The 14,749-nt window shown below is 49.7% G+C and overlaps 1 protein-coding gene across 1 annotated transcript in view; it reads right to left on the bottom strand.

Moving 5' to 3' along the window:
- Positions 1-13,978, bottom strand: part of LOC127453950 (carcinoembryonic antigen-related cell adhesion molecule 5-like) — a 46,789-nt gene extending 32,811 nt beyond the window's left edge. Inside the window, exons 1-2 of the mRNA XM_051720783.1 lie at positions 13,795-13,978; positions 8,923-9,225 (exon numbers count right to left, since the gene is read on the bottom strand). Of these exons, the coding sequence (XP_051576743.1) occupies positions 8,923-9,225; positions 13,795-13,840 (349 nt within the window). The 5' untranslated portion in view covers positions 13,841-13,978. The remainder of the gene's footprint in view (positions 1-8,922; positions 9,226-13,794) is intronic.
- Between the last annotated feature and the right edge of the window lie 771 nt (positions 13,979-14,749).

Raw genomic sequence — 14,749 nt, 5'->3', positions numbered from 1 at the left:
GAGCCGAAATACACAGTCTCATCGTGAAAAACGCGATAGAAATTGTGCCAAATTGTCAAGCACAAAAAGGGTTTTACAGCCGTTATTTTCTTGTTCCAAAGAAAGACGGCAGGCTTTGGCCAATCCTGGATCTGAGACATTTAAATCGCGCACTCATAAAGCGCCCATTCAAAATGATTACTCAGAAACAGATCTTATCGTATGTACGTCCACACGATTGGTTTGCGTTGATAGATCTGAAGGATGCGTACTTTCATGTCTAAATTGTATGACATCACAGGATGTTTTTGAGATTTGTGTTCGGGGGAACAGCATATCAATTCACAGTCCTGCCCTTTGGACTGTCTCTGGCTCCTCGCAAATTCACAAAGCGCATTGATGCGGTTTTCGCCCCTCTGAGACTGAGCGGCGTACGCATCTTGAACTACCTTGATGATTGGCTGTTACTGGTGCAATCAGTGGCTTTGTTATGCCAGCACAGAAACTTACTGCTTCAGCCATTCTACATTGTCCATCTCAGTTCAAACTGGGGAGAACACTTCCACTGAAACGGTTTCAGAAAGCATTGGGATTTATGACGGTGGCATTCCATTAGGTCTCTTACACATGAGACCTCTTCAGTGCTGGCTGAAGCGACATATGCCACGACGTGCTTTGTGCCAAGGGCGCATGCGCATCAGTTGCTTTAGCACCATGGACAGCTCCTGCGTTTTACCAGCGAGGTGTCACGCTGGGGCAAGTTGTCACACAGCGCCTAAAGCAATCAGTTGTATTTATAGCCTTAAAGTCTTTTCAATCAGAAATATAAAACTGTCATTTCTTGGTTCGCTCAGACAACATGACAGTTGTGGCATATATAAACAGCCAAGGCGGAATTCATCACTGTCTTTCGTGTCTGGGCACTGCTCACGCGGAGACAGCATTCGTGGGTGGTCATGTTCTCATTGCGAGAATATGTCCATGGCAACGTTGCGGTCGCGGCTCGGCTTCGTAAGTAAGCGAGCCACCCCAGAGGCTCCCGCCTCGGTCCTTTTACCCATGGGTATGAGGCCAGCGTGGCTAGCACTGGGGGCGATTTGGGGACCCCAATGGGACCGCCTCTACCGGGTATCCCCCCGCGGACCTCCCATTCCCCAGCACGCTCGTCTGCCCTGATCGGGCTTCCGGGCGAGTCTGCCGGCTCGTCTCACGGCGAGTTCGACCTCTTATTCGGAGCCCGCGAAAGTGATGAGCTCTCGAGCGCAGCATCGGAGAGCGGGCTCATCCAGTCGGAAGCCTCAGCTGGGCTCCTCCCTTCGGGGTCGATTGCCAAGTCACAGGCTGATGTGGAGATGACGACATGCTTTCCCGGGCAGCCGCGAGCGTCGGTTAGAGTGGATTTCACTGCTCTTCCCTGAACCCTCGCGGCTCGGTGATTGGTTCCTGGGCTCGTGGCACCACTCAAAGCCATGCCCTGCCCCCGTTCCTTTCTTCCCGGAAGTGCATGAAGAGCTGACAAGGTCGCGGGAGGCACTTTTTACTGCCCGGTCCCGATCTTTTCAGCTTCCCCGCCCTCACTACCCTCGATGGTGGGGCGGCCAAGGGCTATTCGGCAATCCTCCGGTGGATAAAGGCACTCGCGGTGCACCTATGCCCGCAGAGCGCCGCCACCTGGCGCGGGTGCCCAAAGCCCCCGTCCAAGGCCTGTAGGTTTACGTCGTCTCTGACGGCCAAGGCCTACGGTGCCACTGGACAAGCCACCTCCGCTCTGCACGCCATGGCTCTCCTGCAAATCCGCCAAGGCGCTAAAGGAACTGCACGAGGGTAGTTCCGCCCTGGGATTGGGCGGAACTACCCTCGCTCTCCGAGCGACAGAGGTCACGGCGCGGTCTCTCGGGCGGACGATGGACACACTAGTGGTCCAGGAGCGCCACCTTTGGCTCAACCTGGTTGAGATGGGTGAGGCCGACAAGACACGATTCCTTGCTGCCCCCATTTCCCAGGCGGGCCTATTCAGCAACACTGTCAAGGACTTTGCCCAGCAGTTCTCGATGGTAGAGCAGTAGATGGATGCTAGCTGGCATATCCTGCCCCGGCGCGGCTCAAGATCCCGCACCCCGTCTACTCATTGCCAAGGGCATCCCCCTGCGGTGACTGCACCGGCTCCGCCGCAGCCCGCCCCTTCGGCCCGGCCCCGGCGTGGAGCCCACCACAGGAAGCAGATGCCACCCATCTCGCGGCTGCCCAGAACCCGTGAAATGCTTCAAAGCGCCCTTGAGACGGGCGACCCAGGGACAACGAAACCTGCTGCTCTGGAGCTGGTAAGCAGATCCCCATCTTTTTGTTACCTTTTGCATTTAATTGCACTGCATGCCCAAGCGGCTGCAGTACTCAAGAGCTCAGCAAGAGTGGTTTCCTTGTTCCCTGGGTCATGTATCTGGTGTGTATGACCATCTTCACAACCACCGTCCACCACTCTATTTGGCAGGTTTGGCGCTCCAGCGGCGGTCTCCCGCCCCTGAGCGCCCAGCTGTGGCACAAATCCGCCCCCGATGTGACAGTCTCCACGGGTCACGAGGACAGGCCTCTTCCTCCCCTGTCCCAGGCTGTTCCGGGGGTGGTCACAAGGAGCCAGGTAAGTGCTTCGATGTCCTTAGACTCAGCACGGCCACAATGTGGTATGGCACCTCGAGCTCCACCCCGCCGTGAGGCCCCACCTACCGGTACATCCGATGACGTTGTCCCTTTGGTCCCCCTTGCGTGGAACTTGGACGCATGGCTTGCGCTTTCCAATCCGTCACGAGGGCTGGTCCGGACCGTCCGACTCGGCTGCGCGATTCACTTCGCCGGGCATCCGCCCAGGTTCAGCGATGTCCACTTCACCTTAGTGAAAGATGAAAATGCTGCTACCTTGCGTGGAGATCGCTACCCTCCTACGGAAGGGCGCGATAGAACCTGTCCCTCCAGCCGAGATGAAGAAGGGGTTTTTCAGCCCGTACTTCATCGTACCGAAAAAAGGCGGTGGGTTGAGGCCAATCTTGGACCTGTGAGTTCTGACCTAGGCTTTACGCAGACTCCTGTTCAAGATGCTGACACGAAAACGCATTCTGGCGAGCGTCCGGCATCAAGATTGGTTCGCGGCGGTAGACCTGAAGGATGCGTACTTCCACGCCTCGATCCTTCCTCGACACAGACCCTTCCTGCGGTTCGCATTCGAGGGTCAGGCGTATCAGTACAAAGTCTTCCCTTTCGGCCTGTCCCTGTCTCCTCGTGTCTTTTACAAAGGTCGCAGAGGCTGCCCTTGCCCCGTTAAGGGAGGTGGGCATTTGCATTCTCAACTATCTCGACGACTGGCTAATCCTAGCTCACTCTCGAGACGTGTTGTGTGCACACAGGGACCTGGTACTCTCACACCTCAGCCGACTAGGGCTTCGGGTCAACTGGGAAAAGAGCAAGCTCCTCCTGGTTCAGAGCATCTCTTTTCTTGGTTTGGAGTTGGACTCCTTGACAGCGTGCCTTACGAACGAGCACGCCCAGTCGGTGCTGACCTGTTTGAAGTCGTTCAAACAGGGAACAGCGGTTCCACTGAAACTTTTTCAGAGGCTCCTGGGGCATATGGCATCCTCGGCGGTGGCCACCCCGCTCGGTTTGATGCATATGAGGCCGCTTCAGCACTGGCTCCAGACTCGAGTCCCGAGACGGCCATGGCACCATGGAACACACTGTCTGTCACCATCTTTTCAGCCCTTGGACCGACCTCTCTTTCCTACAGGCAGGTGTTCCTCTAGAACTGGTCCCCAGGTGCGTCGTGGTCATGACAGACACCTCCAAAATTGGCTGGGGCACCGTTTGCAATGGGCACGCAGCCGCCGGCCTCTGGATGGGTCCGCGACTGCATTGGCACATCAACTGCCTCGAGTTGTTGGCAATTCTGCTCTCCCTGTGGAGGTTTCGGCCGTTGATCCAGGGCAAGCATATGTTAGTTCAGACAGACAACATGACAACAGTAGCATATGTCAACCGCCAAGGTGGTTTGCGCTCTCGTTGTATGTCACAACTCGCCCACCGTCTCCTCCTCTGGAGTCAGCAGCACCTCAAGTCACTGCAAGCCACTCACATCCCGGGCAACCTTAACACTATGGTGGACGCACTGTCACAACAGGTTACCCTCAGGGGAGAGTGGAGACTCCACCTTCAGGTGGTCCAGCTGATTTGGAGTCAATTCAACAGGCACAGGTGCACCTGTTCTCCTCCCAAGAATCCTCCCCACTGCCCGCTCTGGTACACCCTGACCAAGGCCTCCCTTGACATAGACGTGCTGGCACACAGCTGGCCCCCTGGTATTCACAAATATGCGTTTCCCCCAGTAAGCCTGCTTGCACAGACCCTGTGCAAGGTCAGGGAGGACGAGGAGCTGGTCATCCTGGTAGCACCCTACTGGCCCGCCCAGACATGGTGCTCGGACCTCACGCTCCTCACGACAGCTCCCCCCTAGCAAATTCCCCTGAGGAAGGACCTTCTTTCTCAGGGAAGGGGCACCATCTGGCACCCGCACCCAGACCTCTGGAATCTCCATGTCTGGCCCCTGGACGGGATGGTAGACACAATCACTCAGGCTAGGGCTCTCTCTATGAGGCGCCTGTATGCCTTTTAAGTGGCGTCTGTTCGCTAAGTGGTGTTCTTCCCATTGGGAAGACCCCCAGAGATGCGCAGTCGGATCAGTGCTTTCCTTCCTGCAAGAGAGGTTGGAAGGGAGGCTGTCCCCTTCCACCTTGAAGGTGTACGTTGCTGCCATAGCAGCACACCACGACACAGTCGACGGTAAGTCCTTAGGGAAGCACGACCTGATCATCAGGTTCCTAAGAGGCACCAGGAGGCTGAATCCCTCCAGGCCGTGCCTCGTTCCCTCATCGGACCTCTGTAGTTCTTCAGGGTCTACAGAGAGCCCCCTTTGAGCCTTTGCAGTCAGCTGAGCTTAAGGCACTCTCCTTGAAGACTGCCCTCCTGACTCCGCTCACTTGTATCAAGAGGGTAGGTGACCTGCAAGCGTTCTCTGTCAGCGAAATGTGCCTGGAGTTCGGTCCAGGTTACTCTCACGTGATCCTGAGACCCTGACCGGGCTATGTGCCCAAGGTTCCCACCACCCCTTTAGGGACTATGTGGTGAACCTGCAAGCGCTGCCCCAGGAGGAGGCAGACCCAGCCTTGTCGTCGCTGTGTCCGGTGCACGCTTTATGCATCTATTTGGATCGCTCACAGATCTTTAGAATCTCTGAGCAGCTCTTTGTCTGCTTTTGGTGCACAGCAGAAAGGAAGCGCTGTCTCCAAGCAGAGGATCGCCCACTGGCTCATTGACGCCATAACTATGGCATATGTCGCCTAGGGCATGCCGTCCCCAGTAGGGCTACCAGCCCATTCTACCAGGGGTGTAACGGCTCCATGGGCCCTGGCCAGGGGTGCCTTTCTAAGACATTTGCAGAGCGAGCGGGCTGGGCAACACCCAACACCTGTGCAAGGTTCTACAACCTTTTACGTATCGACCTGGTGTGCTGGCTATGAGGCACACAGCAAGTCTGCCCACCACACACCGCCAGTTCACGTAACACAGTTCAGCCTTGTGGCGTTTTGTATAGGGACCCCTAGTGTCACTACATCGACACCAACATCGAGTGAGTGACAGATAGGGAACGTCATGGTTACTGGTGTAACCTCCGTTCCCTGATGGAGGGAACGAGACGTTGGTCCCTCCTGCCACAACGCTGAACTACCCGCTGAAATGGCCGGACCTTATATCGGCTCCTCAGAGTAAAACCTGAATGAGTGGTTGCATGCCAGCTCCTTTTATACCCGTATGTCCGGGGGAGTGGCATGCAAATACCACTTGCCAATTTTCATTGGCCTTTTATCAAAGACCAGAGGTGTCTCGGGCTCCCAAGAGTGACTCCTAGTGTCATTACATCAACACCAACGTCTCGTTCCCTCCATCAGGGAACGGAGGTTACACCAGTAACCATGACGATTTGCCTCAGTGGAGAATGCCCACTGTCCCCTCAGTTATTCGAAGTCCCAAGCCCCGCTGGGAACGGATGCAATGGCACACAAATGGCTGGCGAAATGCAAATATACTTTTCCCCCGGTATGCCTTATTCACTCTGTCATATGCAAAGTCAGTGAGGACATGGAAACGGTTCTATTAGTTGCGCCGAAATGGCCCAACCAGACATGGTTTCTGGAAATGCTGGAGATGCTTTACAGCTTGCTCACCATGGGAAATACCGCTGAGGAGGGATCTCCCCTCAGGCGCGAGGCACAATCTGGCATCCCCAGCACCAGCTGTGTAACCTGCATGTGTGGCCCCTGCGCATTACACACGCCAGAACTGACGCGTTCAGTTATGAACACCATTTTACAGGCCAGAGCACCGTCCATGAGATGCCTCTTCACACTAAAATGGAAGGTGTTCACTGATTGGTGTCTCTTACATGGCAAGGACCCAGTAAACTGCCCCATACATGAAATTCTAATATTTCTTCAAGAGCGATTAGACACAGGACTCACTCTGTCAACGCTCAAAGTGCATGTGGCAACTATATCTGTGTATCATGCACTTGAAGCCGGCACCTCTATAGGCAAGCATGATTTCATCATAAAGTTCCTTAAAGGAGCAAGACGATTAAACCCAACATGGCCGGCTACAGTCCCAACTTGGGACTTAACTTTAGTCCTAAAAGCTCTTGCAGGGCCCCCCTTCGAGCCTTTGGACTCTGTAGAACTGCGCATGCTCTCCATTAAGACTGCACTACTGCTGGCTCTGGCCTCAGTAAAACGGGTCTGTGACCTGCATTTACTATCAGTCGACAATTCATGTCTGGAGTTTGGCCACGGTCTTTCAAGAGCCACTGTCAAACCCAGGAAAGGCAAGGTACCCAAGGTCCTAACCACGCCCGTAAAAGCGCAGGTGGTTCACCTTCAGGCCTTCTTCCCTCCTCCATTTAATTTGGATGAGGAACAATCATTGCATTGTTATGCCCAGTACAGGCACTACATGCATATGTTGAGCATACTTGCCTGTTCAGACTGTCTGATCAGCTCTTTATATGCTATGGAAGATGCACAAAAGGAATGCCCGTCTCCAAACAAAGGCTCTCTCACTGGATTGTCGGTGCAATTACCATGGCTTATGAGTTGCAGGGTAAGACTTGCCCAATTGGTGTTAAAGCACACTCAACAAAAGCATGGCCTCCTCATGGGCATGAATGAATGGTGTGTCCTTACAAGACACATGTTTTGCAGCAGGATGGTCCTCTCAAAACACATTCGCAAGGTTTTACTACCTAGACGTAACGTCTATTTTTTCACAAGTCCTCTCTGTTTAGAGCACTTGCTCTTCATTAGCCAAATATATATATACTTATGCCTTTCCCTTTAAGTACGGGCTCCACATCATTTGCACAACCACCTGCATTAGCCCGTTATAATTTACCATAAAGATGCAAGCACTTTCATCATAAATATACTCCCTTCCCGACTGGGTTCATAAGGAGTTAATTCATACTATATGACTAGTTCATATATTCGTCATGAGTGCTCTCCTCCTGGCCATCACGAGGATTACTCACTGCGGCATGCTCATGTCAGTCGCCATCCCACAAGACTGCACTGCCATATTTCTTCTCTGGGAAATTATGTCGTGTAGTGCGGCGTGATGGGATTCTGTTCCACATATGCGTAACTACGCAATGTCAAATGTACTGAGTCGTAAGGGAACATCTCGGTTATGTACATAACCTTGGTTCCCTGAGACGAAGGGAATGAGACATTGCGAACGCTAGCCGCACTACAAGACTCAGAGTTCTTGAGGTACGAGCGATGCGCTCCTTGTTCTCAGTCAGAAATTCGGAGGAAATGGTGTCTGTGCACCTGTTTTTATAGCGGACAGTTTTGCGCCAAAACAGGCGGGGCTCAAACACCATAGCTAATATTAGAATATTGGCGTTATTGTAGAGAGGTTTCAACTAGGTCATGTATGAAGGCACTCCCCATATGCGTAACTACGCAGTGTCTCGTTCCCTTCGTCTCAGGGAACCAAGGTTGCGTATGTAACCGAGACGTTTTTTTGCAATTCTGATGACTTTGCTTAAATTTGTTGTTGTTTTTTGCAGCATATTTTAAATGTGTTTATATATTTTTGATTCATGCTTGTTATATTTTGATCTGTGCTTATTATTTAGATCTCTGCTTTTTATTTGTTTTTGCGCTTATTATTTTTTATCTGCGCCTATTATTTTTTCATTCACGCTTATTATTTTGATTCACGCTTATTATTTTTGGATCCGTGACCGCAATATATTTGGCGGGATTTATTTACTGCAACGGTCGTGATATGACATCACACCTCTACACACAGAGGTTTGTGCTGTGTGGACGGTTCGCAGCTGTTCAGCCCGAATAGCGCAGACTGTTTGTGTCATAGAGAGGCGAAAAAAGTCACCTGTCTGTCAGTGTTGTCAAAATTGCTTTGCACAACAAGGGTGGCCAGAGGGGTGGCCAAGCTTCAATCAGGGGTGGAACTGGTCACCCATGGCCACCACGTAGCTACGCCCCTGGTTGTACTCAATAAGGGATGAAGTAATCACATGGTAAATAGTATGTGTTAGTATAAGATTTTGTGCAGTGTTTGTGAGTGTTTGCAGTTTGAAGTGAAGTGTGTGAACAACTAAATTGGTATGGTGTGTGCACTAATGTTTCATGTAAAAAACCTCCATACTTAAAAATGTATGTACACTAAAAAGTGAAAACATGCAGCAATTAACACCTGATGATCTGACCCTTAAAATCATTTTGTTGGTGTAACCTAATGTAGACAGCTTGATTCAGTCATATTAAATAAAAGCAAACTCCAATAAAACCAGTTAATTTAGATAGTAACCACATTTTTACTTACCTTGAACTTCCAATCTAAACTCTCCTTTGCTCAGCAGTGGTTTTAAGGACTCTATTACATATAGGCCAGAACTGCGTAGAGTTACTGAAGTTAAGGTGAGTTCATATGTAATGTTGTTGAATGCTATTTCCTTATTGAAGCTGCTACCCACTAAAGAATCTCCTGGGAACCAGACCACCAATACAGTTGGCCCATACAGCCAGCTCCCGACTGGAATGGCCTTTGAGTCATTCAAGCTTAGAGTCACATTGCTGCCCACTGCCACAGGGTTTTTAGGTGAAACTACGGTCAATGCATATAAACCTAGAAGAGACAGGTGAGGCAATCAGTATCAGTTTGAATATGTAATGCCAGGAAGATACAATTCAACTGTACGATTATTTTAACCAAAAAACAAAACTAAAAAAAAATTGTATATGTGTGTGACTGTGATGTTTATTGTTTATGTTTGCACTATGTACCATAGTCGGAACATGACAAGGAGGAAAATAAGTCTACTAATTTACATGTGGTCATTGCATTTTTAGTTGCTTGCTCCCTTCCAGTAGTGCCTTGCTCTACACAAGTATTTAGATTAAAAAAAAAATTAATCTAAATTTAAAATTATTTTTTACTTTTAGAATTTGTTGAAGTACTGTAAGATTTTTTCACAACACCTAAGTAATGTGGGGTCATACAATACATCCAGTGTCAAGTCTTTCAAGTTTCAATTTGATAGAAATGTTTCTAAAAATAATAAAATATAACAAAATATCATCTTGGTTACTGATGTAACCTCTGTTCCCTGATGGAGGGAATGAGACATTGTGTCGATGTAGTGACACTAGGGGTTCGATCTTGAGAGCCCCAATCACCTTTGCTTAAAACAGAAAAGGCCAATGAGAACTGGCGAGTGGAATTTGCATGCCACTCTCTGCCCCGGACATATGGGTATATAAGGAGATGGTGTGCACCACTCATTCAGATTTATGCTGAGGAGCCAATAGAGAGTCCCGGCCATGTCAGCGGCCAGTTCAGTGCCGCGGCAGGAGGGACACGACGTCTGAGGTTACATCAGTAACCAAGATGTTCCCTGTCTGTCATTCACTCGACGTTGTGTCGATGTAGTGACACTAGGGGTTCCTATAGGAAATGCCACAGGCGTTGAACCTTGCCATGAGGTAAAGAAGAGTGGATATGGGCAAGCTGCTGCATGCCTCGCAGCGAGCGCTCAACCACGTCGTAACCTTCCAGCGAGTTAGGTAAGGCGTCTCCCAAGTCCCATTAAGGGGGGAGGAGGCACTTACCCAAGGAGGCTACCGGCGGAGCCTTACCTGATTGCTGTTAAGCAATTTCCGCCAAGCACTTTCTAGAATAGCACTGGGAAGTGCTCTTCCCTCTCCAGGAGGGAGGGCACTACGGTGACCACATCGTACCAGAGGGAGGTTAACATGTGGAGAATACCTCACATGGACTTACCAACGGGGAAGTTTACATATGGAATAATACCACCGGAGGACCCCATCTACAGAGAGGGTACGCAGCAACAGTGGCTGAGGCAGAGAAAGCTCTGTCGAGGGGAAACACAGGGTTCACTTACGGGGAAACTGAACAGTGGAAACTCATACTACGGGATTACCAAGGGGAATCACCATGTATGGAGCACTGAGCCCGAGCACACAGGCTCACCTGAAAAGAGGCATACCACGAGTACTGGGCCTGGTGCCGTAACTCCTCCACTGAGTTCGTCACCGAACAGTGCTTAAGAATTAAAGAGGCGTCCAGGGTTCAACTGTTGTGGACAAAAGGCACATATTATCACCTTTGAAAAAGGGGAAAGGCACAATGCAAGCGGTACACCCAACCAGCCGCCTGGTCTACCTGCTGTTACTGTGTAACACTCGGGTCGAAACCAGCTCTATGTAAAACCTACATAGGAAAACCTCGCAAAGGTATTGGGTGTAGCCCAACCCGCAGCTCTGCATATGTCTGTTAGAGAGGCCCCCCTTGCCAGTGCCCAGGAGAACGCAACACCTCTAGTGGAGTGCGCCCAGACTCCCAAGGGGCACGGCAAATCCTGCGATTGGTATGCGAGGAAAATGGCATCCACAATCCAATGGGCTACCCTCTGCTTGCAGACAGCTTTCCCCTTCTGCTGCCCTCCAAAGCAGACAAAGAGCTGCTCCGAGCATCTAAAGCTCTGTGTGCGGTCCAGATAGATGCGCAAGGTGTGAACTGGACACAGCAACGACAAGGCCGGGTCTTCCTCCTCTGAAGGGAGTGTTTGCAGGTTCACCACCTGGTCCCGAAAGGGAGTGGTGGGAACTTTGGACATGTAACCGGGCCGGGGTCTCAAGATCACGTGAGAATGTGCCGGCCCAAACTCCAGGCATTCGCTGGTGACAGAGACCGCCTGCAGATCAAATCAAATCAAATCAAATCAAATCACTTTTATTGTCACACAGCCATATACACAAGTGCAATGGTGTGTGAAATTCTTGGGTGCAGTTCCGATCAACATAGCAATCGTGACAGTGATGAGACATATACCAATTTACAATAACATCAAATTAACACAACACAATTTAAAGTCTAATATACACATAATTACACACAACACAATATACAAATAATAACATACACTGTACAGTATACAATACACACAATATAGATACACATTATTCAATAAAAAGTATATATAGTATATATAGAATGTACAGTAGGTTGTATTGTACTGTATTGACATTCAGGCTGTCGGTTGATAGTAAGTTGTTAAGAGAGAATATAATATAATAATAATATAATTATAATAGTCCGGTGTGAGATATAAAAGTAAGAGTAATAAAGTGCAGTGCTGATGTATTAGATCCCCCACCCTCTTGATGGAAGTGAGCACCACAAGGAGGTCCGTCTTCAGGGACAAAGTGCTGAGCTCAGCCTGCTCCAGGTGCTCAAAGGGGGCTCTCTGTAGGGCAGATAGGACCACAGAGAGATCCCAAGAGGGAATTAGGCGTGGTCTAGGAAGATTCAACCTCCTCGTGCCCTTGAGGAACCTGTTGATCAGGTCGCACTGTCGTGAGGGTCTCCCGTCCAGTGTATCGTGGTATGCTGCTATGGGGGCTCTGGCCTGAGTGATCATATTTACTACCGCTGGCGGAAGACCCGCTAGGTCTTCCGCGTCCCATCCAGGAGCCAGACGTGGAGGTTCCAGAGGTCTGGCTGCGGGTGCTGGAGCGTGCCCTGCTCCTGAGTGAGAAGGTCCCACCTCAGGGGAATGCACCAGGGAGGTGCTACTGCCAGGAGCATCAGATCCGAGAACCAAGTCCGGTTGGGCCAGTACGGCGCAATGAACAGGACTTGTTGCTTGTCCTGTGCAATGAGGCTCACAGGAGGAAACGCATACTTGCGTAGCCTCCGAGGCCAGCTGTGCATCAAGGCATCTGTGCCTTGCACCGCTACAGCGTGCTCTACCTGGGGGAGCTCAACATATCCCTTAGCTGCTCCACCATCGAGGGTAGTCAGGGTGGACGAGCCCATGAAGCGTGTACGGGCAGAAAAAGGTGACTTCCACAACTTCGTTAGCTCCTCGTGCACTTCCGGGAAGAAAGGCACCGGGGCGGGGGGGTGGCCGGGAGCCCAGAAGCCAATTATGCAGCCGCGAATGCTCAGGGCAGGGTGGAGGGTTCCACTTAGCCCGATGTTCACAGCCGCCCGGGCAAGCACGGCTGCCATCTCAGCGTCCACCTCATCGTGTGCTCTACTGCCCGTGGGCGGGAGCTCAGAATATTCGTCCGCTTCAAATAGCAGAAGCCCACCTTCCGATGCTGCGACTGAAAGCTCATTCTCGTCGCGAGCCGCGAGCAACACATTAAATCTGCCCTGACGTGGACCGCCTGTATCTCTCGACAGCTCTTCCAGATAGAATGAGCGTGCTGGGGGATGGGAGGTCCGCAGGGCTGAGCCGGTGGAAATGCTCCCATGTCCACATCCAGAACGCCCGCGGTGCTTGCCAACCCAGCAAGCTGAGCATCAGCCCAGGGCGGACCAGGTTGGGGAGCGACCACGGTGGCTCCTTGCTTCATAAAGAAGGAAGTGAGCCGTGACCGCAACGTTCTGATGGGCATGTTCTCACAATGAGAACATGTCCCTTCCACGAAAGCTGCCTCAGCGTGCTGGGGCCCCAAGCACTCGAGGCAGATTTCATGGCTATCCAGAGGGGAGAGATAACGGCCACATCCATTAGCGCAAATGCGGAAGGACATCTTTAAAAAGATGGCAAGCGTTTGCACGAGCTCTTTTAGAAGGAAATATACTCTTTAGAATATACTCTTTTAGCACCTGTGGACTCAGCCACCAAAGCGCCCACTCTCGACCATGCGAGGGTGTCCGCTGATATGCGCCATAAAATCCAGCAGCGTAAGCAAAAGGTGAGAGGATGAACACAATCATGCATTCGGCTCAGAAGAAAAAATCTGAATGAGTGGTGCACGCCATCTCCTTTTATACCCATATGTCCGGGGCGGAGAGTGGCATGCAAATTCCACTCGCCAATTCTCATTGGCCTTTTCTATTTTAAGCAAAGGTGATTGGGGCTCTCAAGATCGAACCCCTAATGTCACTACATCGACACAACGTCGAGTGAGTGACAGACAGGGAACATTTGGATTATTTATTAAAATCAACCTCGACCCACTTGTAGTTTAAAGAAGCAAGAAGTAAAATCTTGATTGTTGTGATTAAAAAAAAATCTGAAACAACTGAATAAATGCTGAAATTATTTTATAAGTTACATGTTTAATCAAACAATTAATGGCTGGTAAATTCACAGTAACATGCTCTTTTCAACATCGTTGTTTATAAAAAAATTAAAATAAAAAGAGAGAGAATTCATACCTGGTGTACAGATTAAGGTGATGAAGGCGAATAATTTAAATTCCATTCTGGAAATCCTGACAAGAAAAGTACGTTTTCACTTCTTCCACAATCCTCAGACAAGCCTCCCTCTTAGAGCTTGAACATAAATGGTAAAGTCATTGCTATACTTTTAATCTGCTAATATTTACCTTGCTCCATCAATGACAAGGCTCTTAAATGAGTATGTGTGTGACAAAACGTTACACCTCTTGTCATCATCACACACACATACACAGAGTGAAGGGTGTGTTTGTTGTGGTTAACCATAGTCTGAAACCAGGCTGCTGGTACCCAGATGATGTGCTATTCATAAATCGAAGGTCAAGCCATGTGTTTGAATAGTTCCTGGTGTGGTAGGAAATTATTTGTATTTAGTGAAAAATTGTGGGCTGTCAACACTAACACTAACAACCCCATTCTGATCCTAAAAACAAGTTAAAGTGGTCATATCATACATTTTTTAATTTCTTTTTTAATACAGTCACAATAAAAAAATCATTCATAATGTAGTTTTATAACAATCTTCCACCCTCTCTCTGACCCTCTTCTCATGTGACATGACGAATCAGCTTAGTTGTCTGACGTTTTGTTATTTTCGTTATGATATTTTTGAACATATTCGATATGTTCAGCTTAATATTACTGTTTTGGTTCCTCCCCTGTAGCTTCTCATCTACATTCAAGATGTCTGACATCTCAAAGGAGAGAGGAGGTCTAAGATACCTAGGTCTGGTTTCAACAAACCCATTAAGTGAAGAGAACCCTTAGTTATAATTGTAAGAGAATTATTTTCTTAACTTAAAGGGATAGTTCACCCATAAATGAAAATTAGGTCATTATATAATAACCCCTACATTGTTCCCGACCAGTATGACTTTATTATTGTATTTTTTTATTTTTTTTTCACCCAATTTGGAATGCCCAGTTCCCAGTG

Source organism: Myxocyprinus asiaticus, chromosome 16 (genome assembly GCF_019703515.2).
Source record: "Myxocyprinus asiaticus isolate MX2 ecotype Aquarium Trade chromosome 16, UBuf_Myxa_2, whole genome shotgun sequence".
Lineage (NCBI taxonomy): Eukaryota > Metazoa > Chordata > Actinopteri > Cypriniformes > Catostomidae > Myxocyprinus > Myxocyprinus asiaticus.
This window is presented reverse-complemented; position numbering and strand designations above follow the sequence as displayed.